General features: G+C 38.5%; 1 protein-coding gene across 3 annotated transcripts in view; it reads right to left on the bottom strand.

The window, feature by feature from the left end:
• Positions 1–16,075, bottom strand: part of UBXN7 (UBX domain protein 7) — a 33,668-nt gene extending 17,593 nt beyond the window's left edge. The window contains exons 1-5 of one of the 3 annotated variants that reach the window (XM_044432948.1): positions 15,867–16,075; positions 9,118–9,265; positions 7,597–7,664; positions 4,678–4,743; positions 1,011–1,123 (exon numbers count right to left, since the gene is read on the bottom strand). In XM_044432948.1, coding sequence (XP_044288883.1) covers positions 1,011–1,123; positions 4,678–4,743; positions 7,597–7,664; positions 9,118–9,265; positions 15,867–15,939 — 468 coding nt within the window. In that variant the 5' untranslated portion in view covers positions 15,940–16,075. The other 2 variants (XM_044432949.1, XM_044432950.1) reach the window with 2 other exon arrangements.
• Positions 16,076–21,362: the final 5,287 nt, after the last annotated feature.

The following is a 21,362-nucleotide window of genomic DNA, read 5'->3' as shown; positions in this document are numbered from 1 at the left end:
CCCCCTCCCCCAAGAGAGAGATATTGAAAGGTAAAGCAGATGCAAGAGGTTATGGAGGCAATCTTGTCTACAGAGGAGGAGCAGAAAAAGGCGGAGGAATCCCTCACTTCAAATGAGATTAGGGGGATGTGTAAAATGTGGGAAACAGTGCAAAATTTTGTAGAAAAGCACCACCAAATAAGCCTGTAGCAATAAGCAATAAGGCTGTGAGAGATGAATCTATTTAACGACAATGCAATGTCACATGTCCGTGAAATCCTCAAAAAGAGGCAGAAGCAATTTTCACTGGACAGGTTTCTTGCTGAAGTTGGATGAAAAGAAAAAGATTCCATTGAGTCAATAGATAGCAGTGATTCCGTTAATGACAGTGAAAGTTGTCCTAAACAATAACCCTCCTCTCTCTTGTCTCCCTCACATCAGCCATGAAGGTTTTCAAAGTGCAGCTTAATTTGTTTTATTTTTCTTTATAGTTTGTATTTTCTTTATTATTTTGTATTACATTACAGCATTGTAATCATTTTATATGAACATTTTTGGGTTGTGGAATGAATCATCTGAGTTTCTATTATTTCTTATGGGGAAATTCGCATTGATATACAGGTGCTTTGGATTACAAGCATGTTTCTGGAACGAATTATGCTTGCAAACCAAGGTTTTACTGTACCAAAAAAGTAGCCCTCTGTTTATGTGCACAGCTTGCCATTGAACAGAACAAGGAATCTCCAGCCAGTAATTGCTACATGTGTATTGCCAACTGAGAATTACTGAACACATATGAAGAAAAATTGGGGGAGATAAAGCTGGGCAGAGGAACACAGGCACAGAATGACAGTTTCTCAAGAATCATTTCTCATTGTTAAGGAGCAACTTCAGTGTCAAAATAATAAAGGAGCAGCCAGCTACCATCATGTATAAACAAACTCTCAACATGTTGAATTATCACGCTACAAAATTACACATGCACATAGCTGCACTAGATCTACCACATAACTAACTAGTTAGTGACCTACTGTTTCAAAACTTCCTTTGTGCATCAGATCAATTGGAGGCCTGAAGAGATCAGCAAGGGTGGTGAGTTTCTTATCTATTGCTCCCCCGTTCCTCAGTTCTTGCTCTTGTCTAACTGTGGAAGCCAAGAAGAAGAAGAAAAGGAATTAAATAACAAGTTCACAAAAGCATGCTCATCTGCTTTCATTATCTAGAAATAAAACATACTTGTTACAATTACACAAGACTTATTTTAAAATACAAACCAGGAATGAAGGAAGGAGAGAAAAAGAAAATACATAGAAAAGAAAATTCTAAAGTGATTAGCTAAGCAGTGTCCAAGCACTGCTTTTACCAAGCAGTGTCTAATGATGGCCACTCTAGATTATTAGCTTTAAAGCAATTGGTCAATAAAAAGTATATGCTATGTACATTTAGAATCTTATGTTAATGGAAATAAATGGTTGATGTCAAGCAGTATCAAAATAACATAAATCAATAAATTTAAGTATTACTTAGCTCTGGCAAAGTTCCTTTTTTCTCACCCTTTAATATCAAAGCAGTATATTTGTGTGTAGCAAGCTACACTGCTGCTTATGAAGAATTTTCAGTTTAAGGGTGATTTCTTGATGGTGTTGCAGTATTAAGAACACATACAGCCATAAGATTCCAGGTACAATCACCCCTTTCCCATTGATCACAATAAAGTTAATTTTCTCTTCTTTCTTGTATGGACAATATACTGATTGTGCAGGTCACATTTCTCAAATAAGAACCATGAGATCAGTCAGCATTTTAAAGATAGTTTGTAATAAGCAAATGTGTAGGTCTTATTTTCTCATCCAATTCCTGTGACCCTCACCAGCTTATATTTTCCTAATTCTCTCACTGCCAGGTTTCCTAACCCTGTTCCAATTCTCCTATTGTCTGGATTCAGGGAGACTTTAGTGGAGGGATCAATCCACGGTCTCAGTTTCAGTGGCTGTTGCCAAAGGATGCTCTAAAGATGCTCTCAACAATAAGGCTCCCTAAGTAACCATTTAGTGTTATCAGCTGGAACTGAATCAGACTCTGCTGAATAGCTTTTATCAGAAAAAATAGGAACACAAGCCCAATTACTCTTGCTTGATTTCTCAGTAATTTTTGATATCAATGACTCCTAGGATCCTAACTGGATCATCTCCATGTGTACTACTTTACACTAGGGCGCTGCTCCTACCTGTAGGATCAGTTGCAGTGAGTATACAAATCTACAGTCTTTAGGAGATTCTATTTGTTATATTTGAATCAAGAGAGACTATGCAGGTCCTAGACAAGTATCTAGATGCAGCAGTGTAACATATGGGACTAAACTAGGTCCTAATAAGAACCTAGGCCCTCTCACTGAGTCTTCATGTTCTGGATGGAGCTGCACTCCCTCTAAAGGAAAGGCACTCACAGAACTATCATTGTAACTATCAAGTAGCCACAATGACAGGAAGTGCTTTCTGCCAACATTAGCCATTCTTAGACAGGGTTAGCTCAGCCACAATAACCTATGCATGCATAACCTCTCCCACTGCACTCTGTGGGGCTGCCCTTATGCATGAACTGGAAGCTGCAGCTAGCACGTAATGCAGTGGCAAAGATGCTGTGCCATGTGCCCAGCTGCTGCCACAGAACAGTTTTTTAAAGGCTTCCAGTTTTCCACCAGGTAAGGTTTAAAATCTGGTATGAAGACATAATCCTCTGAACAACTTTCCAGAAAGAATGCCTTCTCTCATATAAATCTGCCACGTCACTGTTATCATTATCAAAGGGGCTCCTGGTTGTGCCATACTGTTGGGATTGGCCTGGCCTACAATTGCTGCAGCTCCCCCAGGTGGTTTGATAGAGAAGGCCACCTAAACATGTGGATACCTGCAGGATTAAGCACCAGGCAGGTGAATGAGCACAGGAAGTACTTTTAGTCCTATCAGGCAGGCCAGTTGGGAACCCCACTCTTGCTGTTTGCACCCAACATTGCCACAGCAGCACAGCTCTTCATCATGGCTGCATCTTGCCCTTGACGTGCTTCAACAGTACCCAATCTTCACCTCACCTCTGTTCTTCTCCAGTTCCTGACTCTGCTATTGTTTCTGGTCCTGCAATGCTTTCATCTGTGTTCGTCCTACACTTGGTCAAACTATGTACTGGTCTTAGGTTTCCCACAATTCCTCCATTTTCTGGTCCTTGTTTTTTCCCCCCTGTTCTACCTCTGCTGTCCCTGAATTCAGGGTCTTTCCTAAGTATGCCTGCTGCTTATGACCTAAAGCTGACACAGAGTCTGCAGATGGCCTTTTCCATGCTGGTGCCTGTAAAATATGTGGCAGAAATAAAACATATGTTGACTCTGTTGCAGTTCACGTGCATGGGGAAAATTTTTTTACTAGCCCCAGCATTCACCTATCTATGGCACCTATTATGATTGCCTATTGCTTTGTTATATAGGTATACTAAGCTTTTAGCCACAATGTACATTTATATTGTAGTTTTATTGTTGTACACTGTCAGGATATTTAGAATGAGCAGCATAAAATTATTTCAATAATAATGGTTGCCACAATATAAATAGCAGGTTTTGAATTATGAGGAAGAACATGCATTTGAATATTAAACTGAAGTGAAGACTGCGTATCAGATGATCATTACATCTGCTCCAATAAATGAAAAAAAAACGACTGTACTTAAAAAGTTTGCTTCTTAATAAAGCAATGTAACAGTAAGCCAGAAAACTAAATTATCAGAATCTTGACAACCACACTGTTAAACTATAGGCAGATAAAAACTAACAGAAGTTTAGAAGTCCAAACACACAGCTTTCCAAAGACAGTCAAAAACATTTTAGTGGCTCCAAAAGTCTGTAACTAATCTTTTGGCCAGCAATATTTTTTTCTGTATATAAGCATACACCAACTACAAATGCAAACTTCATTATGACAAAAGAATGCTTCAATTCTCTGTAGCTTAAAAGCAGAAAAGTATACAATCCAAAAAAACCAAAAACAACAGCACTCACTTGGAGTTAAGTTGACCTATTGCTTTTTCTTGTTCATAAACATGCAAATTATGTATTTTGCATATGTTTGCATACAATGAAAAATACAATTACTGCACAACCCACATAGCTTGGATAGGAGCCAATGAGTATTAAATACAGGATCCAACAATTTTTTGTTTGGCTCATTAGCTTGTGAAGTTATTGTAAATAAAAGGAAGGGGAATCAGGACTCACATACAGCCCTGATTTAATAAATTATATTGCAAATGAAAATTAGTTGTTACAATTAACTGCATCTGAAGCATCATTTCTACCTGATAAGAGCTATAACATGTTTAAAGACTGCCACCAAATAGTGAGCTTGCTTCCCCAGCCTGCACATACATTTTTCTGTGCTGATGCAAGGGATTTTACTTTAAAATTACAATCCCTTGGAAAGTAATGCCATGCTTATATGGTAACATAGGGCCACTACCACATGTGGAGCAAGTAGCAGATTTTCTTTTGCTTGTGGCTACACAATTCAGTCCTATATCAAAATGCAACAACTGGGTAGGTAATATAACACATACAGTAACACAAGTACTAAAGGCTCCAGACTGCTAACTCCAAATATAGTAAATGAAAAAAGGGAAAATGGTATATGAAGATAATGATCCACAGATACCTACTAGTTTCTGTCTGGAAATCCCGAAAACCATCAAATATTGAACGAGCAGGTCTGCGTCTTTTTGGAGCTTAAGAAGAACAGAATTTGTTATATGAATTAGTCATATGAATGTTTTAATACAGGTGCACTGTGACTTCCTGGTGTAAAAAACTGAAGCTTCAAGAAAGGTTTGTATTCAGGGATGACTTGTTCACTTCCGAATGCCAAAAACAGATTGTGCTAATTTGTTGCATATAGGTTCCCACCGGCCTATGAATTCAATGTTATCGGTCTTCAGATATTCATATATATTTATTTCATATTTATAGGCTGCTTTTACAGTGATTTATAGACTAAAAACCAAGTACAATCTCTCTCCCTTCACCCCAAAACCAGCATGGGTGTGGGGTGGAGGGAGAGAAATAAAACAGAGCCTCTGGGTCAATACATTTTGTCTAAATGACATTTCCAGAGCCAATGCCTTTTCATATGAGTAAAGCTTTATGTGGAACTCCTACAACAAGTAAATTACTATGGCAAAGAAGGTATCAAATACATTAGAGGTATTAGATATTGATAAAAAGGATATAATTAATTGCCAGAATGTGCCAAATTCTGCCTTGTAGAATATTTAGAGTTGAAAAAGCAATTCCTAAGATGATTAATCAAGGGAGCAACTCTATGGCCTGTTGACATTGCCTGAAGAGCAACAGGAATTTTCAATTTCCCAATTCTGAGGCTAGAGACTGCACACCCACATCCACTTGTAACTGGTGTAGAAAGAACAACACTGACAGGTCTCTGAGGTCAAGAATCAACCCGGAGAAGAACAAAAAGAGGCAGGAGGCATAGAAAAGACTGGGGAGAACAAGTTATAAGGCACCCTGGGGCCTCTCCAGCATCTCTCCTTCTCCCTCTGAAATGCCATATAGCAAAAATGTAGAGTGGGAGAGAAGGGAAGTAAAGATAGCTTCTACTGCTCCTCCCACTCTACATGGGTTGATGCTCATCTTCATGGGACTATGGCCTAAATTTGCTGGTAACAGTTAATATTTTTGGCTGTTCTCTTTCAAGTGAACAGAATGCTAGATCGTAATCCGCAAGAGGTTAAAAATTTAGCTTTAAAAATTATTATACTTGAGTTGGTTAATTTAGACACTCTATAAATAAAAATTGTCTTGTAACATGTTACACGCTGACAAATATATTATGGCTTAAACTTCTTGGGCTAGAGTCTCCTTACTTTTGCAGCAGCAGACTAAGCACATTAACCAATGCAAATTACACTGTGTTAGTATAAGGGAACTCTAAAAACAACAGTATTCTTAGCTTGCATAACAAGTTTTTTATGGAATCCTGTCACACAATCTAACCCTACTGGTGCTATGCAACAAAATGACATTATTGAATACTTCCCAAACACTGCTACCCTCTGAAATTTAAAGATACAGTACTACAGCCAATTGATTTAAGGCACTCACGTTTTACTGGTACAACTGAAGTGCATATTATGCAACCTATCGTTATGAGCCAGTCACCTCCTCTAAGTCATCCTCTGGTGAATTTTCTACTGTTGCATAAGCAGTTTCATGAATCTCCAGGGACAAGTCACCCGATTATGTGCTATCTTATTACTCCAATAACATTTTTCAGTATGTAACACGTAATTCTTGTCGCTCAGCTTCTAGTCACCAACCCAAATTGACCTCCAGGGATTGCATTTCTTAATATATCTCACAGAAGCAACCTTTTGTCTAAAAACTTAGCTAGGAGGTTTTCATTGCCAACTCCCCATGCCTTTAGAATAAAACATACTGTTTCCCTTTAGTTTGTCCACAGAATGATAATCTGTGAAAACAGAATTTTGGAAACAGTATCCAGAATTTGAAATAAAGTTATGAAATTTATTTTCATACTACCAAGAATTTTAGTCTCTAAATACTCTCAGCAGCAGAATACTCAGCTGTATACATTCCACAACAATTACCACTAGTTAAATGCATATTTACCAACTTTGCCAGCCACTAAGGTCATTGGCTGGTATATCCCTGGTTGTTCCACAAGGACCTACAGCCTGATTAGAGTCCACTTAGAGGACAGCTTTCAGTATAGCAGGTCCACTTCTGTGGAATTTCTGAAACAATATGCAAGTAATGATCTAACCAGTCATAGTTTAATTGATATGGTTTTTTTATTTTAATAATTATTTTTAATTTGTTTTATCTTTTATTGTTCATTGCCCTGAAATATTTATAATACAATATACAGCAGTGCACACGCACGCACACACACTGCAGCAGCATAAATAGTGCATTAGCTGTAGCCCATTAGAGATAGTGCAGCAGGACCCCTATATCTGCACAGACTGGTTTCCAAGGCTCCCAACGCATGCCTGAAGTTGCAGATAATAGTAAACACTGTATTATACTGTACATACACTCCTTTTTTCACAATTTCATTTGTTCTTACCTCAGCATACAATGTTTTTCTTTCCTTATTAATTCAAGAATTTTTGCTTACAGGAAACACTTTATGTCTTCTCTCTAGTACTTTATGAGGTCTCTTTTGGGCTGCGGTCAACTGCAGTTAACTGAAAACACAGTAACTGAACCAGTGGATATGGGGGTCCTGCTGTACTTAACTAGGAATTGACTTAGTAAGCATTGGCACTGTACCTCCAGTTCCACATCTAGAAAATGGGGATAGCAGGAACAATACACTCTATGATGTGTATGAGATATTATATTCTTAGGACAAATATGAAAGATTGTACTTTTATGTGTAACTGACACTACTGGGAATATAGCCGTAGCATATATAACTGAATACTGGGAATTCACCTGCTAAGAAGGGGGAATAATGGCCACTGCATGCAGGAGGCAACCTGCCAAAGTTAAATCTTAGTGCTTTGAAAGTAAGCAATAAAATAACGGTCACTTACCACCAAATAAGGGTTCAGGTTCTACTAGAATTTCCTGCTTTTGAGGAATTGGTGCTCTTACTTCCTCTCTATAAAGATTAGAAACACATAACTGTTTAAGCACAGCAGCAACAGCAGTAAACACTAAAGGCAAAAAAAGCCAAAATATTCATTGCCATAATGCATCTAATCAAAAGCCATACATGTAGTATAAAGTTTTAATTGCATTGTTTGAGCGAAAACATTCCTGATAGGTTTCAAAGTATAGATTTATTTAGCACACATAAAAGAGATTCCTTACAGATAGCAAACTGAGCCTATACAAGACTGAGAGGCAGGGCTTTATTCCTTTAACCAGTTTCTTCAAAACTATCAACAATAATGCCTAGTGTGACAGCTGGACAGAATAGTCCTAAAAGCAGTAAAAAAGAACAAACTGTATTCCAACAATATTCATATATTTTAGCTTACATAACAAGGAATTCAACAAATCATAAATTCAGAAATGCTGGTCTCTTTCTTTCTTTGCAAAAATTTACTTTCAATATCTTCTACTTAACAGGGTACTGTTATGAGAGCACTGCACAATTTTCCCATGGTACTCAAGTCCAGCTAACATATTTATTTATATGATACCTTTCCATATAAGCATTCAATGTGGCTCAAGAAATACAACAAAACAGAACAATCTGCCAGTCATAGTATTATTTTTACTACACTAGCAAGAAAATCAATCAAAATAAGCAGAAGATCTGGAACAATCAGATTTTTAGCACTTCACAAGTTGTGACATTGTGTTCTATGTGCATTAATCAGTAAACCAGCAGTAAATACTTCAACGTTATTTACTCATAAGACTTTAACTCCCAAACCAAGCAAACCAAGGAAGTGAACAAGCAATTCATTTAAAATACTAGGCTGCATGGCCTTCCAGATGTTGTTGGAATGCAATTTCCATCAGCCCTAGCCAGCATAGTCTATGGCAAGAGATAATGTGATTTACAGTCCCAATAGCATCTAGAGAATTACAAGTCCATACCTAGGACTTCAGCTCCTATACCCAACGAATTGCCAGTACTTGTCGTTACTAGGGTATAACATGTATAGATGCTCAGAGCCACAAAGCACAAGAAATGTAACATTCTACTTGTAAAAATAAAAATGTGGATACATGCAAAGGTTTAACTGAATCTAATTCATAATTTTCTTTTTCTTTCTTGGCATTCAGTGCCACAGTTACAGTCATATTTGCAACATTTACATTCTTCTCAAAGAAGACAAGGAATCTCTGACAAGTTATGGGAGGAAATGATTAAAGATAACAGCAAATGTAGTAATCTATGAATAGCAACTTGCCCTGCACTTCCCTGAATTGCACTAAACAACTAAACTGTTAGACTCCTGTGACAACAGTAAAATGGAAGTAGTTTAGCAGGAGAAATAAGAACTTCGATAGCAGTATATACTGACAACTCTTGTTTCTGAATTTCAAACATTTCAAACATGATTAGTCATGCTATGAATATTCACAAAGCTACATACTCTGTATGTGGTCGGAGGTTTGATACACTTGCAGAACTAGTGCTGGGCTCCTCTGCTATCCCTCCACCATCAAGGAACATAGTGACAGCCATTTCCAGATTATTGTTGCATGCTTCAAGCATATGTTTGCCCACACTTTCACTGGCACCTGGGATACAAGGAAAAACAAGAGAAGTTCAGAAACATATTTAACATGACAATAAATATAACTTTTCTAAATGAGCTTTATTTTGCATTTTATGCTTTTAAAAACACTTAAAATAATAGCTTAAAGATATTGATTGCCTTTCCTTTCTCTGAACAGTATCGAGGAATATGAGAATGAGAATACATAAATCCTAATGACAAGTAACACTACAGTACACTTCCTCTCCCCATTTGTAACCTATAGTCACATGAGGAAATGACCAGTCTTCCACAAATCCCTTTACCTGGGTGCCAGAGTCATAGTTATCCTGACACTCTTTCCTGCTTCTGGGTTGATCAGGATACATAATAGTGCAAACAGACAAATTCACATTAACTATGAATTACACATTACAAAGAATCCATGGAAGTTTCTTTATGTTGTAGCACAATATGGAGCTTCTAACTATATTAAGATTTAACAAACATTTTAATCTACATGTAAGCTGAAAATGGATTAGATGAAGGCTTTATATTTGCACTGTCTTTCATGTATACCTGCACTCTCTTTCCATCCCCACGTTCAAATTATGTATGATGAACATCAAATATGGCTAAATTTACCTAATTTTTAAAAAATCAAAAACTTTAAGCTGAATGAACATTGTGTACTTCTCTTAGCAGAAGTCTGGATAGACATGATATGTTGGATGGATACATTTACACAACTCAATTGCTAACTCTTCCTAGACAGGCTTTCCCTGACAATCTGAAGACAGGACATATGCTTCCTAAATGCTGAGAGAAAGCTCAGAGTCAATATTAAAGTATTTCCTAGCTGTGATTCAACTTTCATTAACAGATTTTATATCTTTAGTAAAAAAGAAAAGATGTAGAATTGTCTTCTGCCTTAATACCTGATAGAGATCAGCGGATTGTTTGGTATTAATTCAGGTATACCATGACTAATTGACCAGAAAGAGAAACCAAGCCTCAGGTCTATATGAAACTAGGAAAACCCTAGACTATGTAAAGAATTTTAGGATCAAATTGATCAACATGACTGATGGTAGCAGCATATAACTCATGATTTCCATGCTGAGAACCTAAGAGGTCTGTTGAAAAATGGCTAAAACTGTATCAGAGAGAAATGACACACTTTAACAGAGCAATCTGACAAAATTCAAAATGTGACATTTAAAAACTCTTTATTCTCCAACAGTGCTATCACAAGGTGATATGGGCATTTGCAGAGATTAAAACCAGGCAGAGAGCATGTGTGGTGTGGTAGTTAGGGTGCTGGACTGGGGACCTGCAAGATTGCTCATGGTTGCTGGTGTAAAGATAAAAGGGAACAGATAAAAACTTAGAAGAAAAGACAGGCAAAACAAAAGGAAGACAAATAAATATGCAACAAAAACAAAGGTAGTCACAAACTTTCATGAGAAAAAAGAATCTAAAATCTACATTTGTTATACCATTATTAGGACCAAGCAAAACTTTACAAGAAGCTCAAAAAAAAGCAGGCAATCAAGAAAACATAGAAGAACCAGTGTGGTGAACTGTGCACCTGGGACATCCAAATTATAGTCCCCACTCAATCATGAAGTTTGCTAGGTGACTTTGAGTTAGTGATTCTCAGCCTAGCCTATTTCACAGGAGTTTCTGTGAGGATAAAATAGAATAGGGGAATGTTATGGAAGCCAATGGAAAAGGGGGAAAAGAAGATTATAGATGAAGGGTAATAACAATAAAAGTCCAAACATTTGAACAGGTGTTGTGGGCAAGAGATCTGTAGCTAAGACAGACCCAGTCTCAAAATGGAGAATTTCCATCTGAATTAGTCATGGTAGATCTTTCATGGGGAGTCCTGCATATATCAGATTGTATTTAGCAATAGAGAAGCAACAGTTGCATTTAGAATTATTACAGCTCTGTCAAATCTCTGTACAAACTGAGATAAGACAGACATGAATTCACTAGATGTTCATAAGTAATCTTTCATTGGGGTCAAAATAAATTAAAGCCTTCTTTGTTATAATGAGGACACTCATTTTTAAAAATATTAGTGGTTGACAGACACATCAGAAAATTCTTTAAATGTGGCAGTATTAAGGCATCTGAATATGGCTTCTGAGACAATCTTCAGAGTCTGCAAACACCTTAAGCCATACCTTTTCTTTTCCTGTCTATAACCTTTAAAAATAAAGATTACAGAGTTAATGAAGCCACAAAGTAAAATGCAAAATAATTTCAATTAGACAATATCATTACACTGATTTTTTTTGTATGAACTTGACAACAAAATAATTTCATTTATTTATTTTTAGGTCACTTTTGAGGGTAGAACTCTTAAAGTTACAAAAGTATAGCCAATGGATGGAGATAATCAGAAATTTTAATTATATCAATTGAGCCAATGAAAGAGAATGAGTAAGTTATATTGATAAAGGGAATGCTCATTATGGTCTCTTAGGAGTTCTATCACCACTTTTCAAGGGAACATTGGCTTTGCTGGGGTAAATTGCAATGGCATTAAGAATTCAATCACTGGATTCACAAGATCAGCTAAGGAAGAAGTCACAGTGGCTTCTTTTCCCCACCCCATGCATGCCAGTAGTGTGCCATCTCATGCCTATGATTATCCATGCCAGGCCCTGGTTACTGGGTCATCCAAACCCTAAGAGGGTGGAGGGGGGGGGCTGTTTCCAAACCACTTCAGACCCCTAGAATAAGCCATGATTAGCAGGGTGGCTTGGAAGCCATTCCCACCACCCTCCTTGCTGAATTAAGACAACATGACTTGTACATGGCATGGGCATTTATGGAAATGAGGTGGTGCATGACCAGCATAGAAAAGGTGGGGAATTGTGCTAACTTAACTAACAACCCTATTTACATAACATATCAACCCATCTTGAGTAGCTAGCATGGGAGGTTGTTGTGTCTGCCAAAACTAGCAGCTTTTCTAGCTGTTATGTTTCAGTAACAGCTCATTAAACAATGGCTTTTTCTAGAAGCTGTTTGATCTATAATGAGTTGTTGAACCTGGGGAAACAATTTCATCATGGCTTCCAGGGAGCTGCTAGTAAGCCATGCTGCAAGAGTGGTGAAAACCTCTGCTGCTCACTGTGCCACTGCTGGTGACAGCCCCTCCAGTGATTCTCAAGCAGCATTTGAGTGATTGTCACTGCTCATTATTTATTTAACTCTTTCAATCCAGAAAATTGTGGAAATGGTGTTGCAGTTCTGGTTCCCTGACAGTTCTAACTCCCCTCACCACCAACCCCATTTACATTTACAAAACTATCAGGGAAACATAGTAACTATAGTAGTAAATGTTCAAACAAGGAACTGTGAAAAGGTGGGGAGTGGGGTTTTTTTCCTTACACTGCTAAATGGATAATACTGCCCTCCATTTTGTTTATCTACTTTCACCACTTTTTTCCCTTTACTAGTTCATTTAACTGACAACTAGTCAATTGCTCTCACACAATTGTGCATAAATTAACCAATATACCATCTCACCTTGTCAATTTCAATACAGGCTACCATTCCCAGTTCCATTTGACTGCTAAAAAGTCAAGGAAATTGACCAAGCAAGACCACACATATTGGACAACTGTATGAGTGCACTTGTGAAAGACAAAATAATTGTTGAATATTATGAACACATTTGTGCAATTTTCTTGGGTTGGAAAAAAAACCTGCCCAATCACATATATTTGAAGTTCCACATTTTGGGATTTAAGTGGTGAATGAAAAAAGGAAGTGATTGTGACAAAGAGGAGGAAAAAGGATAAAGTGAACAAAGCCACACTGGCCTGGATTGTCACTTAGGTGCACCATGGGTTGTTCCATGAACAATCCATGCTGAATAATTTACCTGCAGTGTGGCTTAGCATGTTATGCAAACCTGTCCAAAGCACAGACCAATTGAACTAGGGTGGGTTAACCTGTGTAATAAATTATTAAAATGAAAACAACTGTTAGTAACACCTACCACATGGTCAACAATTCATGTTTTGTGAATGGGATTCCTGGCTGGCTAGTTACCCCTGCTGCAATAAACAACCCAGGGCCTATGGGAATGGGGTGGTATATAGATTGTCATATAGTTTTAGCAATGGACTCATAATCTGGTTTGTTTGTTCCCCAACAAGCTAGAGCTCCCTATTCAGATATCATGATAAATAACCCAGGAATTAAATGTCCCAGGGTTGTTTATCACAGCAACACACTACTCATCTTCTCAACAAGCCACCATGTGTTAACCATGGTTGCATGAAGCAGGTCTATGCCTCCTTTAGCTGTTATCTGTGTGGAAAAGTCCCTAATATAGCCTCTTGTGGAAAAGACTTTAGATGCCATTTGTAAAAAGAGTAATCTGTTTCAGAACAGAAATGAATTGAATGAAAGTTAACAGGAAGAAAAATGGCATGGAAAAGGGGTTCTAAAATCTAGAATATAACAGCTTCTATTAGGAATAATTTCTCATAATACAAATTAAACTGCTCATTAATGCTTTACAGTGCAATTCAATCCATGTCTTTTCAGAAGTGGGTCCTTTAGAGATTGCTGGAATTTATTCCCAGATAAGTATGTATAGAACTGTAGCCTTAGTGAGTTAGGATTTTTTAAGAATAAGTAAAATCAAAGAACATTTTTAACACAAGAAAGAACTAAAAAGATTGTCTAGTTCAGGGTGGGGGACAGCTACAAATATGTTGTAATCTAAGAGAAATTTATGAAAGTATGAATTACATGGAAAGTGTTAATAGAGATAAATACTGTTCTCTCAAAAGCATGGTACTCAAGGTCATTCAACAAACTCACTTGGAATAGGTTTAGTAAGAACAGACTAAAATTAGCAGCTTTTCACATAATTAACTTATGAAATGCATTACAGAATAGTAACTAATAGTATGTGTAAATCATATATTAGTCTGTCTTTATTATCCAGGTTGCTCAGTTCATTCCATTATTTCACATTCCAGCATCAGCAGCCATTAGCAGATTCCCAGGAAGCCTTTATATCAAGTCAGACCTTTTGCTCACTGACTGGCAACAACTCACCAAGGTTTCAGATAGGGGTCTTTCCTAACTTTACCTGGATATGCTAGGAATTGAACTTGGAAATTTTTGTATCTGCTACACCACTGAAATCCATGTGACTGCAGCATATAAACATTACTCATACAAAACAGGCCAAAATCCAGTTTACCAACAGAAGAAATATTGCTGTGTTAGGAGAGATCCATGACCTTTTCCCATTGTGCAACCACAAGTAGACCACTTTAGAAACTGAAGACCTGCCACTTTCTCTGCAAGTGGAGCTTCTGTTGAATTCTCTCTTTGCATATACAGTAGATTCTGTAGAAACTAGTTTGTATTAACATTTATATTAACAGAATAATACTGCTAGAGACAACCTGTGGAGCCAACCTGAGTGAAGCATTTAAGAACTATTATACTGCACCATTAACAAGACATATTTTCACTAACGTTTAAAACAGAACAGTTAGATCCTCCATGAATGTGTTTATTAAGGACTAGTACTAATACATGAATCAAACTGTATTCAGAAACAATACACTTCAGAAAGAAGAAACAATGCATGGCCACCAACATTATAGTTTGCTTCTAAACTTCTGAATGGACTAAAGACCTTGCATGGAGCTGGTTACTGCTAGTGACAGGATGCTGGATTAGGTGGGCTTTGTCCTGTTCCAGCAAGAAAACCTTAGGCTAAGGAATTTTCTCTTTCAAGTACCCCAGTATGAAACACAGTTTTACACAAGTCTGCTAATTATAAATACTTCAGGAATACCTTCCTCCTTTATCTATCAATGATCTGTTCAATTAAAGTTGATCTTTGCTCTATTAAAGACTTTTCAAACGCTGTGCTCTCTGGATATGGAAATATATTCATATGTTCAACTTCATCCCCCATCGGTTGCAGCCAGCATAGCCAATAGGCAAGAATGCTGGGAGCTGCAGTCTAAAATACCTGGAGGGCATGGGAGTGGAAAAGGCTGTTTTACACATTAGTCAAAAGCTATTCAAGCTAGAACTTAAATTTGCATTACAGCAAACAAAGAGGGGTTAGGAAAGCTTTCCCCTCACATGTTTTTTAGAAGAAATGATAAGGATTTGCACTGACAGTTCCTGTACATCACTCCCACAGTCAACAATGCAGCCTCAAGCCCAACTCCTTCAGGATGTCACACTGCAGTCAGCTCAGCGTTCTTTCTCATTGTTTCTGCATACTGCGTGCCCATGTCACCCGCATCGCCCCGACCGCAACTCCACAAAGCAATTTCCCCTCAACTCTTCCTATACATCATACTTTCCCTTACCAGGTGTCCAGCAGTCACCCTCCACAAGCGACTCATTTTCAGCAAGGCACCCTCATGCACCCTTCCATCGACTCACCTAACGCTGCCTGCCGGAGCCTTCTCCTTTCTGCCTTCTGCCAACTCACTCACAGACATGACTCCTTCCTCCCTCTCCCTTCCCTTCCCCCCACCCTGGCCCCGATACCCCGCTTCACCCCCCTTTTCCATATGATTGAAACGGTCTCTCAGCCTCCTGAGCTTATTCCGGGTTTTCGCGCGCCTCACCCGTGATGGCGATGAATTGCTGGATTAACCCCTTCAACGCTGAGGCGGCAGCGGAGCCCCCGGGCGCCGCCATCTTGCCGCCTCTATCACCGAACAACAACACCCGCCACCTGCCGGTCCCAGTGCGCAGGCGCACAACCACCGCGCCCCAATTCCCCCTGCTCGCTTCCAATTTCAATATCAAGCTTTATTGAGAGCCCGACGTGAAAGAGGCCGGGAAGGGAAGAGGAAGTAGCGTAAGTCATCCTTCCTTTCCACATGACATCAGGAATGTCAGTAGCGCCCTCTAGCTGTCGGAGGAGGTTCTCCTAAGTTTGGTACAGAGGGGTGGCTGTTCATCTTACCTTTTGGGACTCCCGTGAGAGAGGAACCTGTTGTAATGTACGTATCTCCCAGTTCTGACACCACCTGTGGAACCTGTCTCCAGAAAAGACTAGAAGAAGTACAGCGGCATTGTTTGCCTCCCACAACTGGGAGATGTTCTTGAAAGCATTGCTCCATGGCGCCCATTAGGACCGTACAGGGTAGTAGGAATATAGGGAACTGCGTTATACTGAGTAGGACTACAGATCCATCCATCTCAGTATTGTGAATACCGATTGGCAGTGGCTCGCCAGACTTTCAAGCAGTGTTGCCAGTCCTACTAGGAGATGCAGGTAATGGAACCTGGCAGCCTCTCTGAGCTGTGGCTGCTTCTGGCAGATGGAAGCACCACCACCCCTGCTTCTATCAAGAAAGCTAATACATCAGGCCTTGCTTCTAACGTTATAGGACTAAAATGCAATGTCTACATGCATGAACATTGGACAACATTACAGGGAGGGAGGATGGATCCCAAATGGAACAAGCTAGGCGTAGTCACCATGGTGCTCTCCAGAGGTTTTAAACAACTCCCATAAGCCTCAGCAACCATGGCCAATAGAGATAAAAAGACTGATAAAACGTTTGCTAAAACCATGTTGCCTATCCCAGAATGATATATACTTAGAGTAATTTAGTATGGAACTTTCAAGTGTAGGAATCCTGTTAAGTAGATCAGTATTATTATCTATATGTTGCAGCTGAGGGAACTGAGGCTGATGAAAAGTGACTTACCTAAGATTTGAAAACTGGTTTTCCTAATTTTAGCTCAATCTCTTTAGCACACTGCACACAGTTTTCTTCTCTCTCCCCTTCCCTGCATTGCTCTTTAGAAAACGCCAATTGTATTTAGGGCTGCTGGCTTTCCTCCTAGCTGGATAATTTATCTGCCTCTTCACTATTATGCGACACACATACACGTGCACATTTTACTCTGGTTTTACTGCCCTGCTGAGAAAGAAGCACCAGTAGAATATCTGCCTCTCATAACAATTTACAACGCAGCTTCACAGAGCAAAAAGACTACAACTATCATTTGTCATAGCAGTTTACAATAAAATAGATATAATACAAATGGGAAATGTTCAGTACAACACGACAGCACCTTCCCAGCAAATAAACTAAGTATTCTATTTCTCTGTAATTAATTTTGAGAAAGACATAAAAATTATAAAAAACCCAAAGTTAGACTGGACAACCCTATTATGTTAGGAAAACCTCTCCAGGGAGCGCATTCCATAATCTGGGCGCCTCCGCAGAGAAGGCCCTACTTCAAGTAGATGCCTTGTTTACCTCCTTCAGGGAGGGTTCTTGGAGCAGGGCCTCCCTCACTGATTGTGAGGGGTGTGAGGGCATATATGGATATAAGCCACATCTGCTGTTCCCAGCTCTCATGGTGATAAGCTCCGTTTGTTTACTTTTCTGCATTCCAATGCTGTACCATCCTAATTAGCAAGCGGCTAGCCGGAGGGCCTGAGTATCCAAAGGTGAGGCCATAGTTAAGGTAGGAATCAAAGGGCAATTGTGTTACACCATGTATCTCCTCAGTATACAATAGTCTTCCGGCAACTTTCCTCTACAGTCCCCTCCATTTGTGCCATAAATTATGCTGTTTTGGTCCTAATTTCAGATATCCCACTTGTTCTCCAATCGGAATCGTAACCTTTTCTGCTTCCACTGCAGATTTCAGCTTATTAATATTTTTCATTTCCTCCCTAATGCTCTTCCAGTATTGTTCCTTTTCCTTCAATACCCCAAACAAGTTCATATTGTGTTCAATGTGAACATTGAAGTCATCTGGAAACCCTAAATTCATTTTGTCTCCAATATTCATGTGGGGCTATTCCTTATAGCCATTAGAACTTGTGGCAATTCTCCTGTCCAATCTTTCCCATTTTCCTTATATAATTTCCTCAACATATTTGGATTGTACCATGCCCACGTGGTTATTCTTACTCCATGAACTCCCATCTGTGAAGTACATGTTGTCACTGTCTTTATTAATGTCCTGATATTGTAAGTACTTCATCTTTTTCTTTTCACACAGGTTGTTACACACACGTGTATATCTGGAATCTTGTAGAATCCCCACCATTACATGTCTGGGTTCTTAATTGTTTGGAAATCTATTCCCTTCTGATTCAGCCACACTGTCCATTGTGCTAATTTTACAAAACTTACTGTGCGCAAATTCCCTGTCAGAATGTATTTTAACACTCCATGCGACAACTGTATCACCACTTTACTTAATCCTATCCAGTATTTCCACTCATATAAAGCCCACATGGTTGTTACAGTGGCTTTTTCACAATCATCGTTTTCTTCTTCTACAGATGTTAAATTCCTACTTGCATAGGCTATTGGTCTCAATTTACCTTCCTCATCCTTTTGATATAACCTCGCTGCTATAGTTTGATTTGTCCATTGAGAACAAATATAAAATAGCTCCCCTTTGCTTAGGCTGCCATAATTTTATAGCTCTCTGAATCCAGTTTTAACTGTTCCAAATTATTTTGATGTTCTTCGGTATGCTGCCACTGGTTTAACCTTTTTTAGCTTTTATTATGGCACGACTAGGTCTTGTCCCTAATGGAGAACCATCTGGGTTCTCTGGTCAAGTATAGAAATATATATTTGAGAAATATAGCCAAATACTTCTTGGAAAACAAACACCAGCACTTTAAGATCGTATTTTCCACCAAAGAACAAGAGTGCAGATACAGAATATAGTTCTATTAAGGAATAACAGGAAAAGCAAATGTCTATATTGTTGTTGTCACAAAGTCGTGCCCGACCCATCACAAACCCATGGACAACATTCCTCCAGGCCTTCCTGTTCTCCACCATCCCCCGGAGTCCACTTAAGCTCATGCCAACTGTTACAGTGACTCCATCTAGCCACCTCATTCTCTGCCATCCCCTTCTTCTTTTCCCATCAATTGTTCCCAGCATTAGGCTCTTCTCCAGGGAGTCCTTCCTTCTCATTAGGTGGCCAAAGTATTTGAGTTGCATCTTCACTATCTGGCTTTCTAAAGAGCAGTCAGGGTTGACCTCCTCTAGGATGGACTGGTTTGATCACCTTGCAGTCCAAGGCACTCACAGGAGTCTTCTCATGGACAGTGCCAAAAGGCAAAAAAAAAAAAAAAAAAAGTCTATATACAAATGCACTATAGTTTGGGATAGGTTTTTATAACCCAACTCTGGGTTATAAAAACTTTATCTCAGAATTGTTTTGAGAGCTTCTTCATGATGCTGTTGATGCTATGGACCTTCCAGAAACAGGTATAATTAAACAGGTATATTTAATCTCAAGTCTACAATAGCTGAGCAGGGCTGTCAAGGACAGGGCATTCTGGAGGGGATTTCTTGACAAGGTTGTCCTAAGTCAGAGGCAATTGAATAGCACATAACTACCACAACAGCAAACATTTCATCTCACATCATGTGGCACTGGAACTACCCACAAGTAGATTTCATTCAAATATTCACACTGTCTTTGGAGCCAGTGGGTTGCATGAGAGCTAATTTAGGCATATCACAGTGAAGGAGTTAAATGCTTATACAGCTAACAAGTACCAATTTGTTTTTGTATCACTTTTTTGCCACAATGAAAGTATTTTACGCCTTCACAATTTTGAGTATCTTGTGTATATCAAATGACAATGCCAAATTAAATTCATTTGAACTCCACATTGTAAGGCAACAAAACATGGAAATGTGTGTGATACTTTTGCAAGGCATTGTAGTTATAAAAGATGTCCAAGTGATGTACAGGATTCACCTTATATTTATGCACCACTACAGTATAACATTATCATATATACTAATTAATATGCAAAGGGTATGGGTATGAGTCTTTCTAGAACAATTTTATTTTTAGGCCACAGTTTTTGCCTAGCAAGATTAGGCGCTATAGGGCTTGTATCCGATCATTTGAAGAATTGAATGAAAAATTCAGGCATGCAATTGAGAAATGTGTATCTTGAAAAAATGCTTACTATAATTTTTGATAGTTCTTGTGGTTGGTGTTTAGAATTGTTCTCCCACATAATCTGTATTGTTATCCACTCTAGCATGGACATTGGCTGGAATCCAAAGGATGATGTGGGGAATGATAGGTGAGTTTCCCACACTGCTCCACAACTTGATTCTGGAGAGGTCTATGAGTAGTTAAACTGACCACGTTATTCAAATTCACAAGTTTTGGCAGAAGCACGCTGGTTAATAGACCAACCAAACATTATTAACTGGAGGGAGCAGAAATTCAGTTGTTAATTTCACAATACAAAACAACTGAATATAAATACAGAACAATCAATGGAAACTGGATTAGTGTTAAACTGGATTAAATTTATTCCCAGAGTAAAATCCTATTGCCCTTGTGGCAGATACACACATATAAACTTCTTAATTCAGAAGTATGAGCATCCAATAGGACTGAGGAATATGCCACTGCCACACCTTGCATTTTCTCTGGACAGCAATTTCCAGTACCTAGATTTAGTACTTGGGAGGGAAGGATGCTGGGGCTTGATTGGATGTTGAGAGGTCACTGGATTGTGTCCTAAAGTAACTTTTCATGGGAAAACTCATTCCAATTAAGAATATACAAGTGTAGAAACTCAGCTTTTATTTCAGCAATGACTTTTTTTAGTAATGAAAAACTATTGAAAAGATATTAAAATGATAAAAGGACTATGCTCAAAAATATATTATATTTCCAATGTTCATGTTTTGAGTCTTGTTATACATGTAGCCAAAATGGCACAAGAATCAATAGGCTTGGGGGACCCCGAGGTTGACATAAGTAAAAATTACATGCACGCACACTAAGAAGAAACCTCGCAAAGTAGCCCAGTGAGGACCAAGCTGTCTACAGAACACAAAACAAAATGGACTATCCTGGAAGAGCAGGTGCTTTGCTTGAACAGTTAATAGAAAGGCTCCACATGGCAACATTTTGTTTGTTGCAGGATCCATTTGCAAAGTAAGAAGTAAATGAGGCAAAGATTAAAAATGTTAGACATAGTATCATAAAAATATTTATGAATTGGTTTTTTTACTCTAAATCTTTTAAAAAATTTTTTATAAACTACACCAAAGCAGATAATCTGGATAAATGCAATATGGGACATG

This window comes from Varanus komodoensis, unplaced genomic scaffold (assembly GCF_004798865.1).
Source record: "Varanus komodoensis strain SLA01 unplaced genomic scaffold, ASM479886v1 scaffold25, whole genome shotgun sequence".
Lineage (NCBI taxonomy): Eukaryota > Metazoa > Chordata > Lepidosauria > Squamata > Varanidae > Varanus > Varanus komodoensis.
Note: the sequence above shows the minus strand (reverse complement) of the source record. Positions and strands in the feature narration are given on the sequence as shown.